The sequence below is a fragment of the Ambystoma mexicanum genome, chromosome 2p, assembly GCF_040938575.1.
Source record: "Ambystoma mexicanum isolate Mex_15411 chromosome 2p, UKY_AmexF1_1, whole genome shotgun sequence".
NCBI lineage: Eukaryota > Metazoa > Chordata > Amphibia > Caudata > Ambystomatidae > Ambystoma > Ambystoma mexicanum.
The window spans coordinates 711,948,855-711,968,420 of record NC_090923.1 but is presented as its reverse complement, the minus strand read 5'-3'; the positions used below and the strand labels follow the sequence as shown (position 1 = coordinate 711,968,420).

At 47.8% G+C, this 19,566-nt stretch overlaps 1 protein-coding gene across 1 annotated transcript in view; it reads left to right on the top strand.

Annotated features, from left to right (window-relative positions):
• Window positions 1–19,566, top strand: part of LOC138566703 (adenosine deaminase domain-containing protein 2-like) — a 1,803,535-nt gene that overhangs the window by 1,600,378 nt on the left and 183,591 nt on the right. The window contains exon 10 of the mRNA XM_069644294.1: window positions 1,170–1,404. Within this exon, the coding sequence (XP_069500395.1) occupies window positions 1,170–1,404 (235 nt within the window). The remainder of the gene's footprint in view (window positions 1–1,169; window positions 1,405–19,566) is intronic.

Genomic DNA, 19,566 nt, shown 5'->3' with positions numbered 1-19,566 from the left:
TGGTTTTACAACCGTCTCCCTCCCTCTCTTAGCTTTCACCACCTCCTCCTGCTCTCCACTGAATCCACCTCTTCAACCTCCTTTGTCGCTGTAGTGTCCGCATTCCCTAACACTCTCCTGTCTCCAGCCAGCACCATACTCTATGCTCCTCAATGCCTTACTGTGGTCTCTGCAATGGCTGCTCCTGTGTCTGGTAATTGGAAGAGGTTGTGATTTCCCGCCACTCATGGGTGCACTTGGCCTCACTTCTGGCTGGGGGCAGGATTCAGACTTCATCTGGCCTGTCCACCATCTTGGATTGTAGTCTGCCCCTCTCTAGTGCTGCCTGTGCAGGTTCCAGGTCTGTCTCCTCAGTGCGTGGACTCTGGAAGACCTCTTGGAAAGCTTCCTACACTCCCTAAATATGCACAGAACATTGGTTTACAGCGAATATGCAACATTGTCTCCCGCTAGGAAATAATGCCAGGAGACAATGCACTAGTAACTTTGTATCCCACATGGTTGGGCCTGCAGTCGGGGAAATGGCAGACGTGCCGCATTGTGTCCAGTTTGGGTCTGCAGCACTTGGGAAGCATCTCACTGCAGCTTGAAAGTGACTCTGCTGATACTGCGATGTGGATTGCAACAGCATCAGAACAATGGACAGTGTAAATAAAATTGACTCTGGTTACAGGGACACATTTCTTCCCCTCTTATTCTCTTTGGGTCTGCTTAGATATCTTCAAGCCCCCTCAGAAGGGATGGGGTTTCACTATAAGTGTCTTGCATGGCCCCCTAAAGTACTGCGGGGGGTTAAATCACCCAGAAGTTTCCTGACTTGAGTCACTGGGGGGTGGGAAGGGTTAAGGCTATCCGAGCTGTCTCTCTGTGGGTTTCTGACATTGTGCCTTGTGCTGTGATGACGATCAAGGGACGGTGACCCAGATATCATCTCCAGACAGTCCCCAAGCCCAACATCATCTAGCTTGGATACAGAAGTTGATGAGGTTATGTATGGATGTTATCTTTTCTACAGCAGAGTGTGATTAGAAGTAAGCTGCGTGGATGGTATGCATTTATTGCTCTTGTGTTTGCTCTGGAATGTGCTGTCAGTTTACTATGTAGCAGTACCCTTCATCAATCGAACACCTGAAACCTTGTGTTAACATCACATTTTTCTTACCATGCAGGTGGCATGCAAGTGGAAACCCGCACTCTGAGCAAAGTTATCAATGACCGTCTGCAGCCATATGAGGACAACCTGTTACCTAGGATTTACTTCCCCAACAATGTTCATGTATACAATGGTCCCCTTGTCTCATCCCCACACTGCGATCCCAGATGCCGCACAATCAGCCTAAACTGGTCAAAAGGAGATAGCACATTGGAAATTGTGGATGGTGCCACCGGGAAAGTCACAGATAGGTAGGTTATGTAGCCAAGGGAGGTCTGGATGGGTGTACAGAGATGTTATATGTAATCATATCTTGGATCGTTCCTTGGTTTTTGTGCCTTCCCTCCTAATTCTTTATTTTTGTATGACTACAGAGGGCCTGCCACTGATGGGCCCTCTTGTAATTGTGTTTTTTTCTCAGATTGTAGTCTTTAAGATGGATTTTCAACAGTGCCACAAATGCTGGCCTCAGGGTCTGCCTGCCCTTGTTCATGGCAGAATATGGGGAAATGTAATGTGTGACAATTATCTTGCTTTTAAAACACTGCAGCTACTTGTTTCGTTACAGATGGCAGTCTCATGACGGCACATAATGCTCTTCCTATGTGCACAACAGTCACCTTGACACAGACAGCATACTCTCTATAACCCCATTTCCGCTGTTTGGAGTACTCAGCAGCGGGGGGCACAGGGTGGCTAGCAAATAACAGAACCATTTACATAAATCAATTTTCCCACATCGGAAAACAACCTGGAAATTCCCAAAGGATCTGAATTTACAAATTCTCTGATTCTGCCCCCTTTCACAGATGGCCTGAATAAGCCCCACTCTCATTTCAATGGCTTCATTACAAATCTATCAAAAACCATTCTTTGGAGCAAAGATGACGGGCAACTGATAGGCACTGGCTGAAAAAGGGTTTTAGAAAGTGACGCTTGGGTTGCCCGTCTCTCTGTCTTTCATCTCTTGTGGGATTCTCTGCCTAGCCCATTTTTTTTAATAATCCCTGGTTAGTGCTACCGACCGGTAACCCCTACTTCCCTAATATGCAGGCTGTCTAAACTCACAGACTTCTTACTTGGTCCTACACTTATCATTGTTAAGTTCAGAAGGGTAGTGTATGTGTGCCATTTCATTTTCACGACCTCTATTTCCTTATTACTTTCCTCCATCCAACTCCACCCACCTTCTGTCCTCCCAACTGTTTAGCTGATGTTTCTTTCGCCAACCACAAACCTCCACCTTCCAATGTTACTACCCTCATTCCTACAACTCTCCACTCTACTGCTACTCTCGCTGCATGACTGGTATAACTACTCTCATTGCTATTACTCTCCCCTTCTCTCCTTTGATGTTACTCCTCAGTCCGTCCTACTACTATCACTCCACCGCGCTATTATTGCTCTCTTCTACCCCGAATATGGCTCCCTGCTGTGGCGAATTGAGGGAATTCATCCTTTCTCTCCAAGGAGGAGCCCCCCACTGTGCGATTAGGGAGGTGAGCCCGATCCGGAACTCCCTCCCTAGTGGTTGAGGCAAGTGAGACCTCAACAGGAGAGACTTCCCTCTTGGTCAAGGACTCCCGTTCCCGTGAGGAACTCCCTGATGCCCTCAAGGTGATGACCTATATGGATTTGATTTCACATAATGGAACATAATCAATTCCATAAGGATGAAGTGAACTTATGCTATCCACAACAGAAAACTAAGACTAGCCCTTTAAATCAGTCCCTCCAGTGGACTGTTCCAAAGATTCTGAAAAGGGATGATATAAGTGTCACGCTCACCTGGTCTCTACGGGGGCGTAGCTCGTGCCCGAAGGATGATGTCTGCACTGGCGTTGCGCTGCTTAAATGAGGATACTAGCCCGCGTCTTCCCTTCGTTCTCACCTCAGGAGGCCTTTGCCTGCAAAGTCAAAACAAGATATTAACCAACTGAATGGAGCTGGTTTTGGCTTCACCTCCTTCCGATTTCCATCTCTTCCTCTGGCTCACCTTGGGTTTTTTAAAAGTGAGCACTCCGTCCTGCACACTCTGGCAGGGGCGCGGTTTGTACAGCCTTTCCAAAGATCAAGTTACTTCACTGATCCGATGGAGGTTGCTGATTTGGAAGAACCGGAGTAAGCTGGTAAGTCTCTATCCCAATAGCTTCTTGGAATAGCTGCATAAAGTCTTTCTCGCTCAAGTTTAACTAATGTTCGTTCTTTTCTTTCAGGCGCGATGTTGAGCGGTTTTCAGATAATGGACTGACTCTCCTCACAATGATGAGCAGGTTTCCTACAGGTGAGTATAGCGCTGTGCGAGGAGCGCTAAATCTTCTTTTGAATAGCTTTCCTTTGCTGTGCGTGACTAACCTGCTGTGTCTTTTCTGTTCAGCAGGTGCGGCGCAATTCCAGGAAGAAGATGGAAGAACCGCTCGATGGAGTTCATGATGATGTCGAGGTGCGGCGCAATTCAGGATGATGGAAGATCCGCTCAATGGAGTTCCTGGAGGATGCCGACCCCAGGTGAGTGTAGCTACCCGAGTGGGTACCTTCTTTTCTGCTTCTTCTGCAGATGCGGCGATCCATGAATAAGCAGAAGGCGAGGCTGGGATGTTAGACTGCAGGTAAGGCCTTCGACGCTTTAATAACTCCTGTTCTTCTCTTTTCACAGGTGTCGATGGACGGAAAACTCTGGACGGGCGTGGCAGAAGAGGTGCAAGAGTTGAACAGACACGGTGAGCGTTACGCTGCAGGAGTGCAGAATAACGCCAAGCGTGTTCTGTTTGCAGGGTGCGGTTTAAATAGCCTTGCAAGTAGTTCCAGCCAAATGGCCCTCTTTACCGTATCCTGCCTCTTCTGGTAAAGTAGTCCCAAGCCACACCCTGCACTGAAAGGCTCAGCCTCCCTTAACTGAGAATATAGTTCCATGAAGTCAACCCCTACTATGAGCCTGGTGCCAGCGGCGCCAGGACTGAGTCCAGGAGAGTCTATTTGGGGCTTGATAAGCCCTTAAGGATGCCAGTGTCAGGGATGGGCTCACCAGTTTCAGGGGTATGGGAGCATGCACCATGACAATAAGAGAGGGAGAGAGACGGCGAGAGAGGTCAATAAACCAGAAAGCACAGAGAACCAGGGGACGCTCCTGTGCATAGCAGAGCAGTAGGAGGTGAAGCTCTCGCAGAACACCTAGCCCACATAAACCAGTCAAGCTCCAACGCAGAGCCAAAGATGCTGGGAGGCCAGCGTATGAGAACGTAAGAAATTGCAACACGATTGAAGAAAGAGTTCGATGGTGGCATGACCAGACAGCAACGGTGGTCGACAGTCCGTCCACAAAACACTGATACCACTGACAGGGGAGAACCATTTCCAACCCAAGATACAGAGTAAGTTCGACTTGGAAGATGAGAACGAAACACATGTGAACCAGACAACGCGACTAGTGAGCCACAGAGCAAAGACAAAGCAGAAAGATAGTGCAAGTCGTTACTGGTGACGTTACTCCTCTGAAACTGAAGGTAATACAGGGAATAGGATCACCGGAAAGTGAAGAGGGACTCATAATTTAAACAAAACTGGTCCCAATGCTAATGAGAAAAGCATTGGAAATAAGCAGAGGAATGCGAACCATGTTCATAAAAGGCAAACCTGTATGAAACACGCAAAGTGGGAGAGGACTAGAGTTGAAAACCCGTTACCTTGGGAGAAGGGAAAAGTCGACCCAGGTCCCAAATATGAGAGGGAGCATATCATTAATTAAGACATGTGGGAAAACGCTCCCAGGAGACCAGGAAGTCCAGAATCATATATGAAACAGCACTATGGGAAGAGACACTAGAAACTGACAACAAAAGAGAAAAGGTGCTTATGCAAAAGTAAGTTTGTTGGTATAAAAGGAGAGGGGAAAGCTGTCAGTCCCCTACAAGAGTTACAGAACTTAATCCAGAAGATAGCAAAATGCTATTTGCGTATGGTCTATTGAGTGAAACGAAAGTACATACAAAATCCTTTGCCAAAAACAACCAGGAGAAAGGAGTAATTCTACTGTCCTTAGTTACATTAGAGGTAGTGTCAGATAGGTTAGATTTGGAGAGTGGACTGACTTTTTTTTGGACATTCACCCTGACTGACGAGCACCTTAGTTAGTAAAATAGTTAGGGAACACCCCTTACATATAAGGAGAGTTAAGTCTTATTTTACTTTAGAATATAAATCATGCATAAAATGTCTTCACAGCCTCTGTGTCCTCCTGATCCTCCACACTGCTCACCCTTCCACCACTATGCTCACTTCTACACTATCTCTATCACCTTCTCTAAAACCCCCCCTCGCACTACACAAAGGTTACCACTCGCACTTACAAATACCTCACCTTAACTGAGATCTGACACTAACTCTCCCAACACTTTCCTCTGCTGTTCATCCTCCACCTGGTGTTTCAGTCCACCGTCACCTCCTCCTGTGATCTCACTCGAAGAACCCATACTCTGCCTCTCCTACTGTCTGCTTTTATAGTGTGGGGCTGGTGGTTCTGTGCCATCCTTCTTAATTGGCTGCAACGCTAACCTGACCTTCTACACCAATCAGTGTCTGTCTTTTTCTCAGGACCCAGTTAAGAGGCTTTAAAAATCCCTCTGAACCCCTCCCCCTTTGGCGGTAAGGGGTTAACGGCACCGGTAAAGGTGCCGGAGCCGTCAACCCCTTACCACCTCATTACGAGTTCTGCTTGAAGGGCCCGCTAAGGACGCCTGGTAAAACCAGGCGTCCTTAGCTGGTCCCGCAAGCAGACCAGGACTAGTTAATAACGGGCCCGTTGTTGGCACCCTCCCCATTCCCATTGAGCCCTAGGGTGACTGAAATGGGAATGGGGATGTGTTCCTTGAATGAGGAATTACCGGGCCCTCCAAGGTCGAAATGGCCCAGTAATTCCTCATTCAAGGAACCCGGTACCCGGTAAGGGGGTAGCCATGCCGCTAATAGCAGCATGGTTACCTCCTACCTCGTAATGACCCCCAAGCTCTTTTTTGAGGTGTTGGTTGCTGTTAGGATGTGTTGAAGGGTTGTGGTTAATCTGGGTTGTAGCATTGCTACTTCCCCTTTTGTTCAGATCTAGTCCAAGTCTTTTCTGCTTCCAGTTGGATCGTGGAAGATCTGGTTCTGAAAAAGAGAACCGTGGCCATAAACAGTATTGGGAGTCATTGGGAGACAGTGGTACCATTGTTGAAATTACTGGCCAATGGGGGGGAGAGGGGATTTTTCAGGGATGTGGGAACCCTCCTCCCAAACTCCCATTTCACATATCTGGGGCAGTGCCGCTCTGGCTTTTGTTCTAGTGCGCCTTTGCCCCGGATGGAGGAAGATCCCTGCTTACTCCCCTTGACATGTCACACCCTTCATCCCCATTCCTCTCCTGCCCCCTTATGCAGGGGTGTAGGGAGTAGGGACTGAGTGGGGGCGGTGCACCTGGACCCAAAGAGCCGTCCCAGGCCCAAAGGGAGGACCGGGGATACCCCCATGAAGGCTTTGGGTCGCCAAAGGCAGTAAAATGACAACCTTTTTTTGTGAAACAGATTGGGACAAAAAAATTTGAGGCTGGCACACAGAGTCAAATAGGTGATTTTCCATTCAGACCATGCATTTTGATAATAGCTTCTTAGACTCTAATTCGTCTGTACTTCAGGGATAATGTTCAAGTAAGTTTAACAGACTTCTGCTCATTCCCCTCTTGGGTTACTTTGTACTAATGAATTTTCTTAATATTTTAATGGTTGTGTAGAGGCGCAGGTAGAAACGTTCTCACTGGTCTCCGCCAGTAGATGCCACAATTGGGAACCCATGCATGAATCCTTGCAATATTCCTGTACAAAGTTGAGTAAATGAGAGACGATATGCACTCAGGCAACCATTTAGAGTGTACCCACAAGCTGATATAATGGAGGAAAGTTACCAAGAAGGATGCTCATTACCGAGCAGTCGAAATGCAGCCATGAACAGAATGGATGTACGTTAAAACAAAGTCTGACGACAGCGAAAGATTGTCATAATGAAGATGTAGATCCTTTGCTGAAACAATATGAAAATACTTAAAGATGACGATGTAACTGAGGAACTAAGAGAAACATTTATTCAATGATGGAGTAATCATGAACACGAAGAAGAATGAAGTGACTCACTCGTCAATAACAGTAAATACGCTGAAACATAAGGTAGAAGGAATACATAGAAGCTTGCTTTTGAGAGGTATATATTCAATGTTTAGGACGACCACTAGAAGAAGATGGATGACGGCTTATGTCAATCAACCCAGCTACCTCAAAATACAAGCCCAGGATCTTAAAGTGAAAAGATGATGAAGAAGTTGTTTTTCCCAAGAGGAGCAACTGCACCCATTATAATTGAATCAAATAGTGTTGAATACACTGTCGAAATTGACAAATTTGTGGTCTTGTAACAGGTGATGAAGAGCTTGCAAACCAGGACTATTCATTAACTTTGAAGCTAAGATAATGGTGTACCTAAACTCCCTTGAATGTTCTGAGATAGTGCAGACTGGCAAGGTCAATATTCAATGTATCTCCAAGCACCTGGTTTTCGTTTCTATGTATGTGCTACTAGCGAGCCAAAATGTCCAAAGTTGGATCTGGCTTGCCAACCACTCAGAAAAGCCTGCCATCCACTTTTACATACAGTGTTGCAAGTATTATTCTGCTGCCATATTCTATGCTGTAATCAGTATTATACGTCTTTAGGAGTAGCTCAGGGTGTGTCCTACAGACAAGGGGCTGCCAATGGGAGACATGTTCCCCTAATCCATCCCACCCCTTGATAGGTTTTTGTAATATGCTACATAGGATGACGTCGTAGATGACACATCTAGCATTATATAAACTAAGTATAATGAAAAAGACATTGTGATCCTGCATGAATCAATGTTGATGACCCACCCTGCTTTCCTTCATTGAGATAAAAGCAGTATTTTAAAATCTTCTTTGAGTCTGTCCTCCTGCTGAGAGCGGCGTGCAAACAATCACATGATCAACATATGGTTGACAGGTCCCCCTTTGAGGAAATTCCTATCCGGTCCCCGCAGACGAAAGGTGAACTGGTAGATTGTTGGAGAGCCGATGCCGAGGTACTCGAGCTGAGCCACGGATGTAAGTAGACCATTGCCGCCGGTAAAACATGTTGTGTATATATATGAGATATAAAGAGTAACTTGATTTTGGGAATTATAAAAGGAAGAAAAATAAGAATACCTTCAATTCACGGGCTCAAGAAAGACGGAAAGGGAACACGCTATAGCTTCATACCGGTGCATTAAGGATTCCTGAAGGCAGAGCCAATTAGAAGAGCGTGTGTTAAACTCCCAGAGGGAGTAATAAAAAGAGAAGAGTTACATTTACTGAGACAGTAAAGGAAGATGTACGTAAGGGAAATATATATATATTTCTGAGGCTTGTGGAATCTGCTTAGATCACATGCTGTGCATAGGTCGACATCTAGTGGAAGCTGTGAAGTATTAGTTTGTTTTTCGAAACTCGAAAATGGGCGTCGACACAGGGCGTGCCAGTAATACTATCCCTAGTGTGACGCCCACTGTACCCATGATCCCTAATGTGTGTAGGACCCTCCGATTGTTTTTTTCCGCCATACTGGTCGGAAGCATTTTGCGGAGTTCCCTGGCCTTAGCCATACTTTTGCAAAATATTGTTATATTTTCCCCATTCTCCACCCCAACGTCGAGTCACCGAACTTCCACACTCGACGCCGGCCCGGAGAAGAAATCGACCGTTGACAGCTGCACGATGGATTTGGGCCTCGGAAGGCCTCTGGCCTCGGCCCTGCAAGTAGGGAGAGTGGGGGTGGAAATACTCCACACTCTTTTGGTATATAGGTACATTCTTATATATTCCTACACTTACCAGCCCGCTGCCACAAGGTGCGTATGGAGGGTACCCCTTTCCAATTCTGCCCCAAGTGCAACCGCATGTACCCTTGGGTTGACGGACACTCCACGTGCAATCTCTGCTTGCCGAGGGACCACCCCGAGGCGAACTGCAGAGAGTGTAGTAGGTTTAAACCGAAAACACTTAAGGACCGTTCGATCAAGCGTTGGGCCCACCACGCCAGGCGTCAGGAGGCCATGGCAGCGGAGGGCGCCTTCAGCGATGGCAGCGACTCCGTGCTTTCAGACGGCGAGGGCAACGTGGTGTCAAGAGACAGCCGAGCGCAAGTCCCCGACCTCGGAAGGTCGTCCGGCAGGGCGGCTATGGGGAAGACCCCCGGCGACACAAGCGCTACCCACAGCACTTCCACAAAGCACATGAAGTCCAACCGAGACTCGACGCGCACGTCAAGTTCTCGGAAAGAGGCACATAGAGAACGGTCCCAATCAGTGTCCTCTGGGCATTCTCGATCTAGATTGCCACATGACTCCAGGCAATCATCCACTGTTGCCAAGAGTGCCTCGCTCCCCAAGGTAACGGAAGTTCGATCGTCGGAAGACAAAGCCGACTTCCACCCCCAGACCGCACTCCAGGAGTCGGCGCCCGCAGACCACGTAACGGCGGCTCCCAAGTCCCTACCTCTACGTTCTAAAGATAGGGACGTCGGAAGGCTCCGAAGGGGCAAAAAGGCAGGGAAAACACTCTTCCGCTCACGGGGGGGGGGACAACAAAGGAAGCAGTCTCAGCCTCCAATCACACCTCAAAAAATGTCCACTCCACATAAATAGACAGACAAGTCCCAGTCTTCTGTTATCCCAAGGACCCCTGCTAAAACCAGTAAGTCTAGTCAGGATAAGGCGGATAAAGTCCCAGAAAGGGTAATTCCCAGTTCTAGAGAATGGTCTAGTGATGACATAGACAGGGTTATGTCAAGGATGTCATCATTGGCAGATTTTTACACAAAAAACCCTGAACACTTTCTCTCCTATACTCCCGACGGGTCAGCACCCTCTGGCTCTAAGGATCCAATACCTCCAAGTAAGAAGTCCCGGTTTGAAGCCCCAAAACGGTCTTCGGACCCCTTCTTTATACAGCCCTACTCTCAATATCAAGGGGATACATCCTTTTGTGAGGATCCAGATTTGGGCATGTTGTAAGAGCAAACTGGTACGGGCTACTATGGGGATGATGAGGACCAAGAATAGGAAGAGGAAGACCCTGAGACCTACAGAGTAGATTCCCCGGTAGAGAAAGAACCCCCGATTACCAACTCCCCTGTCAACAATCAACCTCTCCTGAATGAAGTTCTGTCCCGAGCGGCAGAACACTTCCACATTGACACCCAGGGTGCTCAGGAAGAGAGAGACTTTGCTGAGGAGTTAGTAGGAGAAAGGAGACCTGTTGCGCAGGCCATCCCTATCCTTAAGTCTATTCAGAGAAGAATAGACCCTTCACTTATAAATCCCAACCTCTCGAGGGCAGTGAACCCAAGGATTGAGAAACTTTTCAGGGCAGCCCAATCAGACCCACTATACATAAGGGGGCATCTGAAGCCAGACTCCCTGGTAGTTACAAACACCTGTAAGAGGGCGGGAACACCCTTGTCATCGTCCGAAACTCCTCCCGACAAGGAGAGCAAGAAACTATATGGGTTGGGCAGGAAGGTAGCCTCCACTTCTGCCTACCAGGCAAGGATTGCCAACTCCACCACCCTGTTGGCCAGTTACAACTGCAACCAGTGGGAAGAAGTCGCGGCACTCATAGACTCCGTCCCAGAACCCTTAAAGAGCCAATTGGCACGAGTTTCCGCGGATGGGAAGAGCCGGGTCCGGTTGCATTTTAAAAGCAACCTTTGATTCAGCGGATAACGCCGGCAGATTGATAGCAGATGGGACTGTTCTCAAGAGCCATGCTTGGTTACGGCAGTCTGGATTCAAGGCTGAAACCCAAGCATCATTGTTAGATAAACCGGTGGAGCCGGATCTGTTGTTTGGTAAGGCAGTCGAGGACGCGCTGAAAAATGCCAAGGATGAGTGTGAGACACTCAAATCCCTAGGCCAACTAACCAATAAACCCCCTAATCAAAGAGGGAATGGCAATTTTCGTCGCCCACACGGACAAAATTCCCAGAGAGGATCTAACTATTCCCAGGGGCAGGGTACACCCTGAAACAATAACAACGAGCAGTCTACCCAGGGTTATGACGGGGGTAATAAAAGAGGACGTGGTAAAGGTAGAGGCAGCCCCAGTAGAGGCGGCGGCACGCCTCCACCAAAACAGTGACGCTCCGTTCAGGGTCCCTTCTCACGCAACCCCAGTAGGGGGACGCATTTCCAACTTCACCCAAGCTTGGGAAGGGATCACATCAGACAGATGGGTGCTGTCCACAGTATCCGCAGGTTACTGCATAGAACTGTTAGAGCGACCCCGGAACCATCCTCCACGACAAAAAATACATTCTTTGGACCACCAGAAGATCCTCCTCGAGGAGATTGTCAATCTGCTAGCAAAGGACGCGATAGAACTCGTCCCGGGACACCAGGTAAACAAGGGTATTTATTCAACTTACTTCCTTGTGCCAAAAAAAGATTTGACAATGCGCCTAGTATTGGACTTACGGCCTGCAAACAAGTATGTCAAGCCCCAAAAATGTCACATGACTACTCTCCAAGAGGTAATCCTCCTCCTAAAAAAGGGGGATTACATGGCAACATTGGACATGAAAGATGTCTATTTTCATATTTCCATGTTCCCAGCGCACAGAAAGTACTTGCGCTTCAAGGTGGACAGTCGGCACTACCAGTTCAAGATACTGCCCTTCGGCATAGCTTCAGCTCAAAGGGTATTCCCCACTCCCGTTGTCTTCCCACAGATCTCTCTTGATGTCCCCTCCTTAGTCTCACCTGATGGTTTGGAAGGATGAGCTCTCCATCCTGCGTCGACCGCAGGGGCGCGTTGATGACCAGTTACTTCACTGGCGTAGAGGAATTGGTGAGTTCCAGTATTGACTCTAAAGTCCAATTGTTCATAAGAGTTCAAATGTCTGATCTTCAGTCTGTCCGATTCCTTGGAGGTTGCCGATTAATCCCCTCGAAGATTTCCAAATGGCAATTGGTAAGATTCAGGTAAGTCTATTGTGGTTTTCCCCTTAAGGGCCGGGGTACGGCGATGAAGCAGAGTTGACTGCGCCGACCCGAGATGAGCTGAGTACTCCCCATGGTAAATCAGGTAAGTCCTTGGGAGTAGCTTGTATAGCCTTAGAGAGTCCCCTTGCTCACCTTGCTGTCTTTGTCTCCTTAGGTGTCGGAGGGCGGCCGCGAGATGGAGAGAGCGTGATGGAATGCTGAAGTATCGCCAAGCAGGTGAGTTCAGCGCCGCGCCATAGGAATGCGAAGCAATGCTTCAAAGACTTCTGTCTTTCAGCTCCGTGGCGAAATGGATGAGGATTCAGGTAAGGATTAAAGTTAAAACTCCTGTTCTAACCTTTATCCTTCTTTTCTTCTTGTTTCAGGAGTCCCAGGACTGAAGAGGGCGTGGCTGAAGACTGGAGCTGCTGAAAACACGGTGAGCCTTACGCTGCAGCAAGCAGAATAACACGAAGCACGTGTGGCTGTCCGGGCGTGGTTTAAATAGCCTTGGAAGAAGATCCAGGTAAGTATTCTTCCACAGCCCCACCCAAGTAACAAAATAGTCCCTTCAGTAAAATAGTCCCTCCTAAGCCTCATTTGGCTTGAGTCTTCATGCAGCATGTTCTGCTTCAGGTAAGTTATCAATAATGAGCCTGGCGCCCATGGCGCCAGGACTGACTTTATCTTTATGAGCCTGGCGCCATAGGCGCCAGGACTGCACCCAAACAGCCCCTAACTGGGGCTTTTGGGCATGCTCCAAGTGGCATGATGCCTGCTTCCGGGGCTGCTGGGCCTGGTCTGGTCTTCCGGGGGCAGGCATCATGACAGCAGCTTCCACTAGATGTCGGCCTATGCACAGCATGTGAATCTAAGCAGATACAAGCATCAGAAATACGATTACGGTGAGTAATGTATCCCATATATATGGTCAAGCGCTCAGTGTAGCGCGAAATGCGTTGTCTGCAGGCTGCTACACCTTGGCGTCCTGCTGTTGTTTTGTTTCTATGTGCTGTTTATGTATTGTGCATTGTTTTTGCATGATGCGTTTTTTAAAACTTTTTGTACACCTTAAAGACACTAGTAATTCTATACTGTGCCCGGTGTGTTTTGTCCAACCTTTTTTGAAACATGACATTTGTGCATGTGCCTGCGGGAGTGCGGTTTGCCTTTTCCTCCTTTTTTTGAATATATATATATATATATATATATATATATAATTACATGGCCACGGTAGTGGCCATGTAGTTATGGTTAAGTTGCTGTTTCCATAGGAAGAGCACTTTTTGGGTGCCTTATAACTTTGCTCCCCACCAAACTTTGCAACAAAAAGTATATGGCCCACTCTAAATTTTTTGCAAAGTTTGGTGATGTTTGGTGCTGGGGGGGAAAGTTATAGGGGGGTCCCAAAACATCTTTTTTCCCATGGACTGAATGGGGGAAAAACTTTGCGCACGGCTACAGGGCAGACTGATGGACGGATTTTCACGATTTTTTCTGCGGCAGGGGCAGGGCCTTGGTCCCGAAAGCGTGCTTTTGTAAATTTGGTTACCTTCCGTGCAGTACTTTTCTTTAAAATGACCCAAAAGTAGGTGAAAAAAAATTAGTGATATCTATGTCTGCTCCGCGATCACACTTCCTTGTTCGCTCCGCAGACAACATACCGATTGGCTAAGGGGCTGCCGTCATGACCGCAGACACGCAACGTCTCTGCCTATTGGCTGCTGCGAGACGTGTTCTGCGTCAGATTGTTTGGATGCGCCCAACACCTTGGATCCGCCACATGCTCTATGTATAAAACTCTTTTCCTGTGTGCTACAGCGTTGGAAAAAGTGCAGACAGTAAGACATGGGTGACCCGACAGTCTGCTCCTTGGTCCTGATTGGTGTACCAACACAGAGCAGCTGAGCCTACCGGCGCTCGCTGCACTCATGCTGCCCACTTCATCCGACACCGCAGCGGGTGTTTGTAGCTGGTAATACCCTCTTAGGCCTGACTTGCTCGTGGCTGCAGACCCTTTTGGTTGTTCCGCTAGCCCGCTTCCACCCCGTGCAGCCCTCCCTGCCCTCCCTCTTCCCAGACCGTCTCCCTTCCATGTTTGTCCCTGGTCCCGCCTCCTGCCACCCCTGATAGGCCCGACCGCCTGCTCCTTGGCCCTGATTGGTGTACCAACACAGAGCAGCTGAGCCTACCAGCCCATGCTGCACTCGTGCTGCCCACTTCATCCGACACCGCAGCGGGTGTTTGTAGTTGGTAAGACCCTCTTAGGCCTAACTTGCTCGTGGCCGCAGAGCCTTTTGGTTGTCCCCTAGCCCGCTTCCACCCTGTGCAGCCCTCCCTCCTCCCAGACCGTCTCCCTTCCGTGTTTGTCCCTGGTCCCGCCTTCCGCCACCCCTGATAGGCCCGACCACCTGCTCCTTAGCCCTGATTGGTGTACCAACACAGAGCAGCTGAGCCTACTGGCCCGCGCTGCCCTTGTGCTGCCCACTTCATCTGACACCGCAACGGGTGTTTGTAGCTGGTAAAACCCTGTTTGGCCTAACTTGCTCGTGGCAGCAGACCCTTTTGGTTGTCCCCCTAGCCCGCTTCCACCCCGTGCAGCCCTCCCTCCTCCCAGACCGTCTCCCTTCCGTGTTTGTCCCTGGTCCCGCCACCCCTGATTGGCCTGACCGCCTGCTCCTTGGCCCTGATTGGCGCAGACGAGAAGCTCCCCGTTTAATTGCTGGTCCTCCCAAGGGAGCCCTCTGCCTGTCAGCCCTTCGGCTAAGGACCCTGAGGCAAAGGACGGCTTCTACAGTGACGGCTCCACTTTGTATCTGCAGGTATCCGCAGGAGAAGCAAGAAGCTGACAGTAAAGTAAGTGTGGCAAGGGCAGGGTCAGAAGCAATTACTTCCCGCCATACTACCCTACCTCTCAACCTATACACTAAACCATTGTGAAATCTTCATATTGTGGTAACATTACATCTTGGAGAGTGCATTTCTAAACATATCTGTGATATAGTTGCATTCATAATGCATGACAATAACCGTTGCATTTAGAAGTGTGCCCAGTAGCCTCTCTGTGAAAGTTGCATTTAGAAGTGTGCCCAATATCCTCTGTGAAAGTTGCATTTAGAAGTGTGCCCAATATCCTCTGTGAAAGTTGCATTTAGAAGTGTGCCCAGTAACCTCTCTGTGAAAGTTGCATTTAGAAGTGCGCCCAATATCCTCTGTGAAAGTTTCATTTAGAAGTGCGCCCAATATCCTCTGTGAAAGTTGCATTTAGAAGTGTGTCCAATAGCCTCTCTGTGAAAGCTGCATTTAGAAGTGTGCCCAGTAACCTCTCTGTGAAAGTTGCATTTAGAAGTGCGCCCAATATCCTCTGTGAAAGTTTCATTTAGAAGTGTAACCAATATCCTCTGTGAAAAGTTTCATTTAGAAGTGTGCCCAATATCCTCTGTGAAAGTCATTTAGAAGTGCGCCCAGTAGCCTCTCTGTGAAAGTTGAATTTAGAAATGTACCCAATATCCTCTTTGAAAATTGCATTTAGAACTGTGCCCAGTAGCCTCTCTGTGAACAGTTGCATTTAGAAGTGCGCCCAGTAGCCTCTCTGTGAAAGTTGAATTTAGAAGTGTACACAATATCCTCTGTGAAAAGTTGAATTTAGAAGTGTGCCCAATATCCTAATAGTCTAATACTGTGCCTGGTTGAACCAACTAATCTCCCTAATAACCTCTCTGTGCAAAGTTGATTTTAGAATAATGCCTAATACCCTGTATAAATTCGAATTGAGAGAAGTGTGCCGATTAGCGTGGACTAGTTGAATTGACTAGTGTCCAGAATAGTCTCTCTGCACTTAGTTCAATTTAGAACTGTGCACAACAGCATTGAGGTTAGAAGCGTGCCTAAATATCCCTTCTGCGCAAAGTCTAAGTTAGAAGTATACCTAATAGTATATCTGTGTAATGTAGAATCTAGAACTGTGCCTAATAGTTTAATATCCCCTCTATACAAAATTGAATCTAGAGATAGACCTAATATCTCTATACAAAATTGAATCTAGAGGTAGACCTAATATCATCCGTGTACAGTTGAATCTAGAAGTGCACCTAATAGTCTAATATCATCTGTGTAATGCAGAATATAGAACTGTACCTAATAGTCTAATATCCCCTCTATACAAAATTGAATCTAGAGGTAGACCTAATACCATCTCTGTGTACATTTGAATTTAGAAGTGTACCTAATAGTACCTAATAGCCTAATATCATCTCTGTGTACAGTTGAATCTAGAAGTGCACTTAATAGTCTAATATCATCTCTGTGCAAATTGAACTTGGAAATGTGCCTAATAGCGTGCCCCCACTGAATTTAGAACTTCAATTAGAAAGCCCTCCTAAACTCCACCTAAAAGTCCAACTAAAACCATCCCTGGGGTGTTGTTACATTCAATTTCCCCTTACTAGCTTACCTGTATTTCAGCTTACTAGAAGAAAGCCTACCCAACAGCGTAACTGTCCTGTAGCTACAACTGAAAAGTCTGCCTAATTAGCATATCCTAAGGTCTAGCTACACTTCAAAACAGCCTAATATCTGCAAGCTAGTACAAATAGTAGCCTAAAACCAAGAATAAGTGAATAATATCACCTGGCTTCGTGGAACCCTGAAATCAAGCCTACTCTCAGCCAGTGATATAGCCAAACTTATAAAGTCCAATAAACTGTAATTTGCACTTGAGACTACACCTAACAGCTTGTACTAAGCATGAGTGCACCCACTCCACCAGAGTTTGTCAGAAACGACCACCGTGGACCGCCCCCACTCCTCGATCTTCCTTCCCTCCTGTCTCCCCTTCCCAAATCATCCCCCTCTCCTTCGCATACCCTAGCATTCCCCTCTCCAAACACCAAGCCAGAGGGGCACGATGGCGAGCCAACCACCCTAAGACTACTCCTCCCCCGAACCCCACCACCGACCAGCCAACATTAACCATGCCTGCTCCCCTCACTATCATACCGGGCACACCCCGCCCTGCAATCATCCACCCCACGCCTTGCCCACAAACCCCCGCCACCTTCCCCCACCGACCACACCCTTTCCCCTCCCTAAAAACTGCTCGCATAGCCCTAGCAAGAATCGAAGCCGCATTCCTCTCCCCCTCTGGCCCCCCTACACTCTCACACACTCCAATCACAACAAAGAAACTAAAAAGGAAACGTACCTGGTCTCCCTCAATCTCTCAGCACTCTTCGCCTTCCCTGTCTTGACCCACCACCTCATTCCCCCAATCACCTCCTTCCCCCGTGGCTTCACCCTTCCTGAAACCCCTCTCCCTCGATTTCTCATCAACTGCAACTGAAACTCCTAACCGCCCCCACCCCACCTTCAAATCCCCCGAGCCAAACCCGATCATCCTAACACACGCAGCCACCCAATCCTGCCTGAAGCCTGCCTATTTTTCTGCTCGCCCACTATTCCCATCGATCATCACCCACCCTACCCCTCTCTAGGGGTGTCACGGTATTAGTTTTATGACGGTACGATAACCTTCTTGCCAAATGATGGTATATCATGGTTAACGCGGTATAGCAGGTGGAGTTAACCAATCTTAACAAATATTTTCTAAAAAGGTCATAAATTGTCAGATTTATCATCGCAAACAAAACCAGGAACCCAGGGCCAGAATTGGGCTTTTCAACATACTTTCCACTGAAATGCCACCCCTTGCTTCCACCAAACAAAAACACATGTGGAGAGGAGGAGGAGGAGGGGGGAGGAGGGGAGGCCTGCTGCGCTGGAAAAGCAAACTGAATAGCTTTTGTTAAGTGGTCATTTAGGCTTTTAGCTCCCCCACTGGCTAATGGTGAAGATGAACATGTTGCCATCTTTATAACCTGCATGCCACAGATCAATGGAGGCTGATGGTAGTATACGCTTGTGCGCACACACGCACGCTCTCTTTACAATACAGCCTTTAGTTTACTTGAGGGCCAAAAGGTGTTCAGTAATTACGGACATGTTACCCTTTGGTATGGCAGCAGGGAATACCCACAGATGAGTGAACTTCGCAGTGTGACTTATTATATGTAAATTCAATGATAGAACCACGGAAATCCCCCATTGTCATATGTTTAGCAAATATTATCCATTATAAATATTTAAACCCCACAGCTGCCAACCCAAAGTAAACCTTTTTCCCTCTTGGCACTGTATTTATTCTTCCTATTGCTAACCTACTGATTTTGTGTCAGGCACGTGTGGTTTATGGAATGGCATTAAAAACTGCACCAACTGATACTGCTTGCAAGATGGCACATCCAACAGTGCAAGACCAAGACTGCGCAGCACTTGCTTACTGCAGCCTTTCCAAATCAGATTGAAAAGCACACTTAACGGTATAAACGGTATACCGGTATAAACAATGTGACGGTTATTGTTGTTCAATTAAGTGGTTCACGGTATCTTTAACGGTATACCGTTATACCGTTACATCCCTACCCCTCTCCCTCTCCAGCTTCCACTCTCTCCGTCACCATCCCTTTCCGCTCCAGCTCCGAGACCAACCTCGCCTGCCGATGTGAACTGCATCCTATTTAATGCCCGATCCGTATCAAAAAACAGACACTGCATCTTTGACCTCCTCGCCTCTGTCATACCAGACCTGGTTTTCATCACCGAAACTTGGTTCTCTGATGACTTCGCCCCAATCGCCAATGAAGCCTTCCCCCTGACTACTCCCTCATCCCACTGAATCATCCCTCTAGAGGAGGGGGAGTAGCATTCGTCTTCAAGTCTCTCTTCCATGCCTCAATCATCGACAACCAACATTCCTTTCTGCAAATCTTTCCTCGTTAAACTATCCCTCTCCCCGTTTCTCTCTCACACAGCTTCCTAATAATCTACAGGCCCCCTGGCTACGATAGACAATTCGCAAACAACCTCTGCGACTCTATTGCCACCCTTCAACTAAACCATCCTAACCGCACCCTTCTTGTAGACTTCAACATATGGCTCGACATCCAAACCAACCCTATGACACACTCTCTGGTTGACGGTTTAGACGCAATTAACCTCCAACCCCACATAAATGGCCCGACTTTATAAAGGACACTCTCTTGATGCCATCTTTAGCTCCAACACCCGGATTCATTTAAATCCCCCAACCCCTATCATCTGGTCCGATCACTTCATTCTCTCTTTCGCCATTCGCTCACCCGACCCCCTTCCCGTACTCGAATCTGAACCTCCGAATCTACGCAAATGCTGGAAAAAACTAATAATCGTCCCGGGCCTAGCCGTTGCACACCTCCAGTCTCCACCACCTACCTGCCAACTTAATAAACAACTAACCCCTGATGCCGTTGAGTCATGGCTC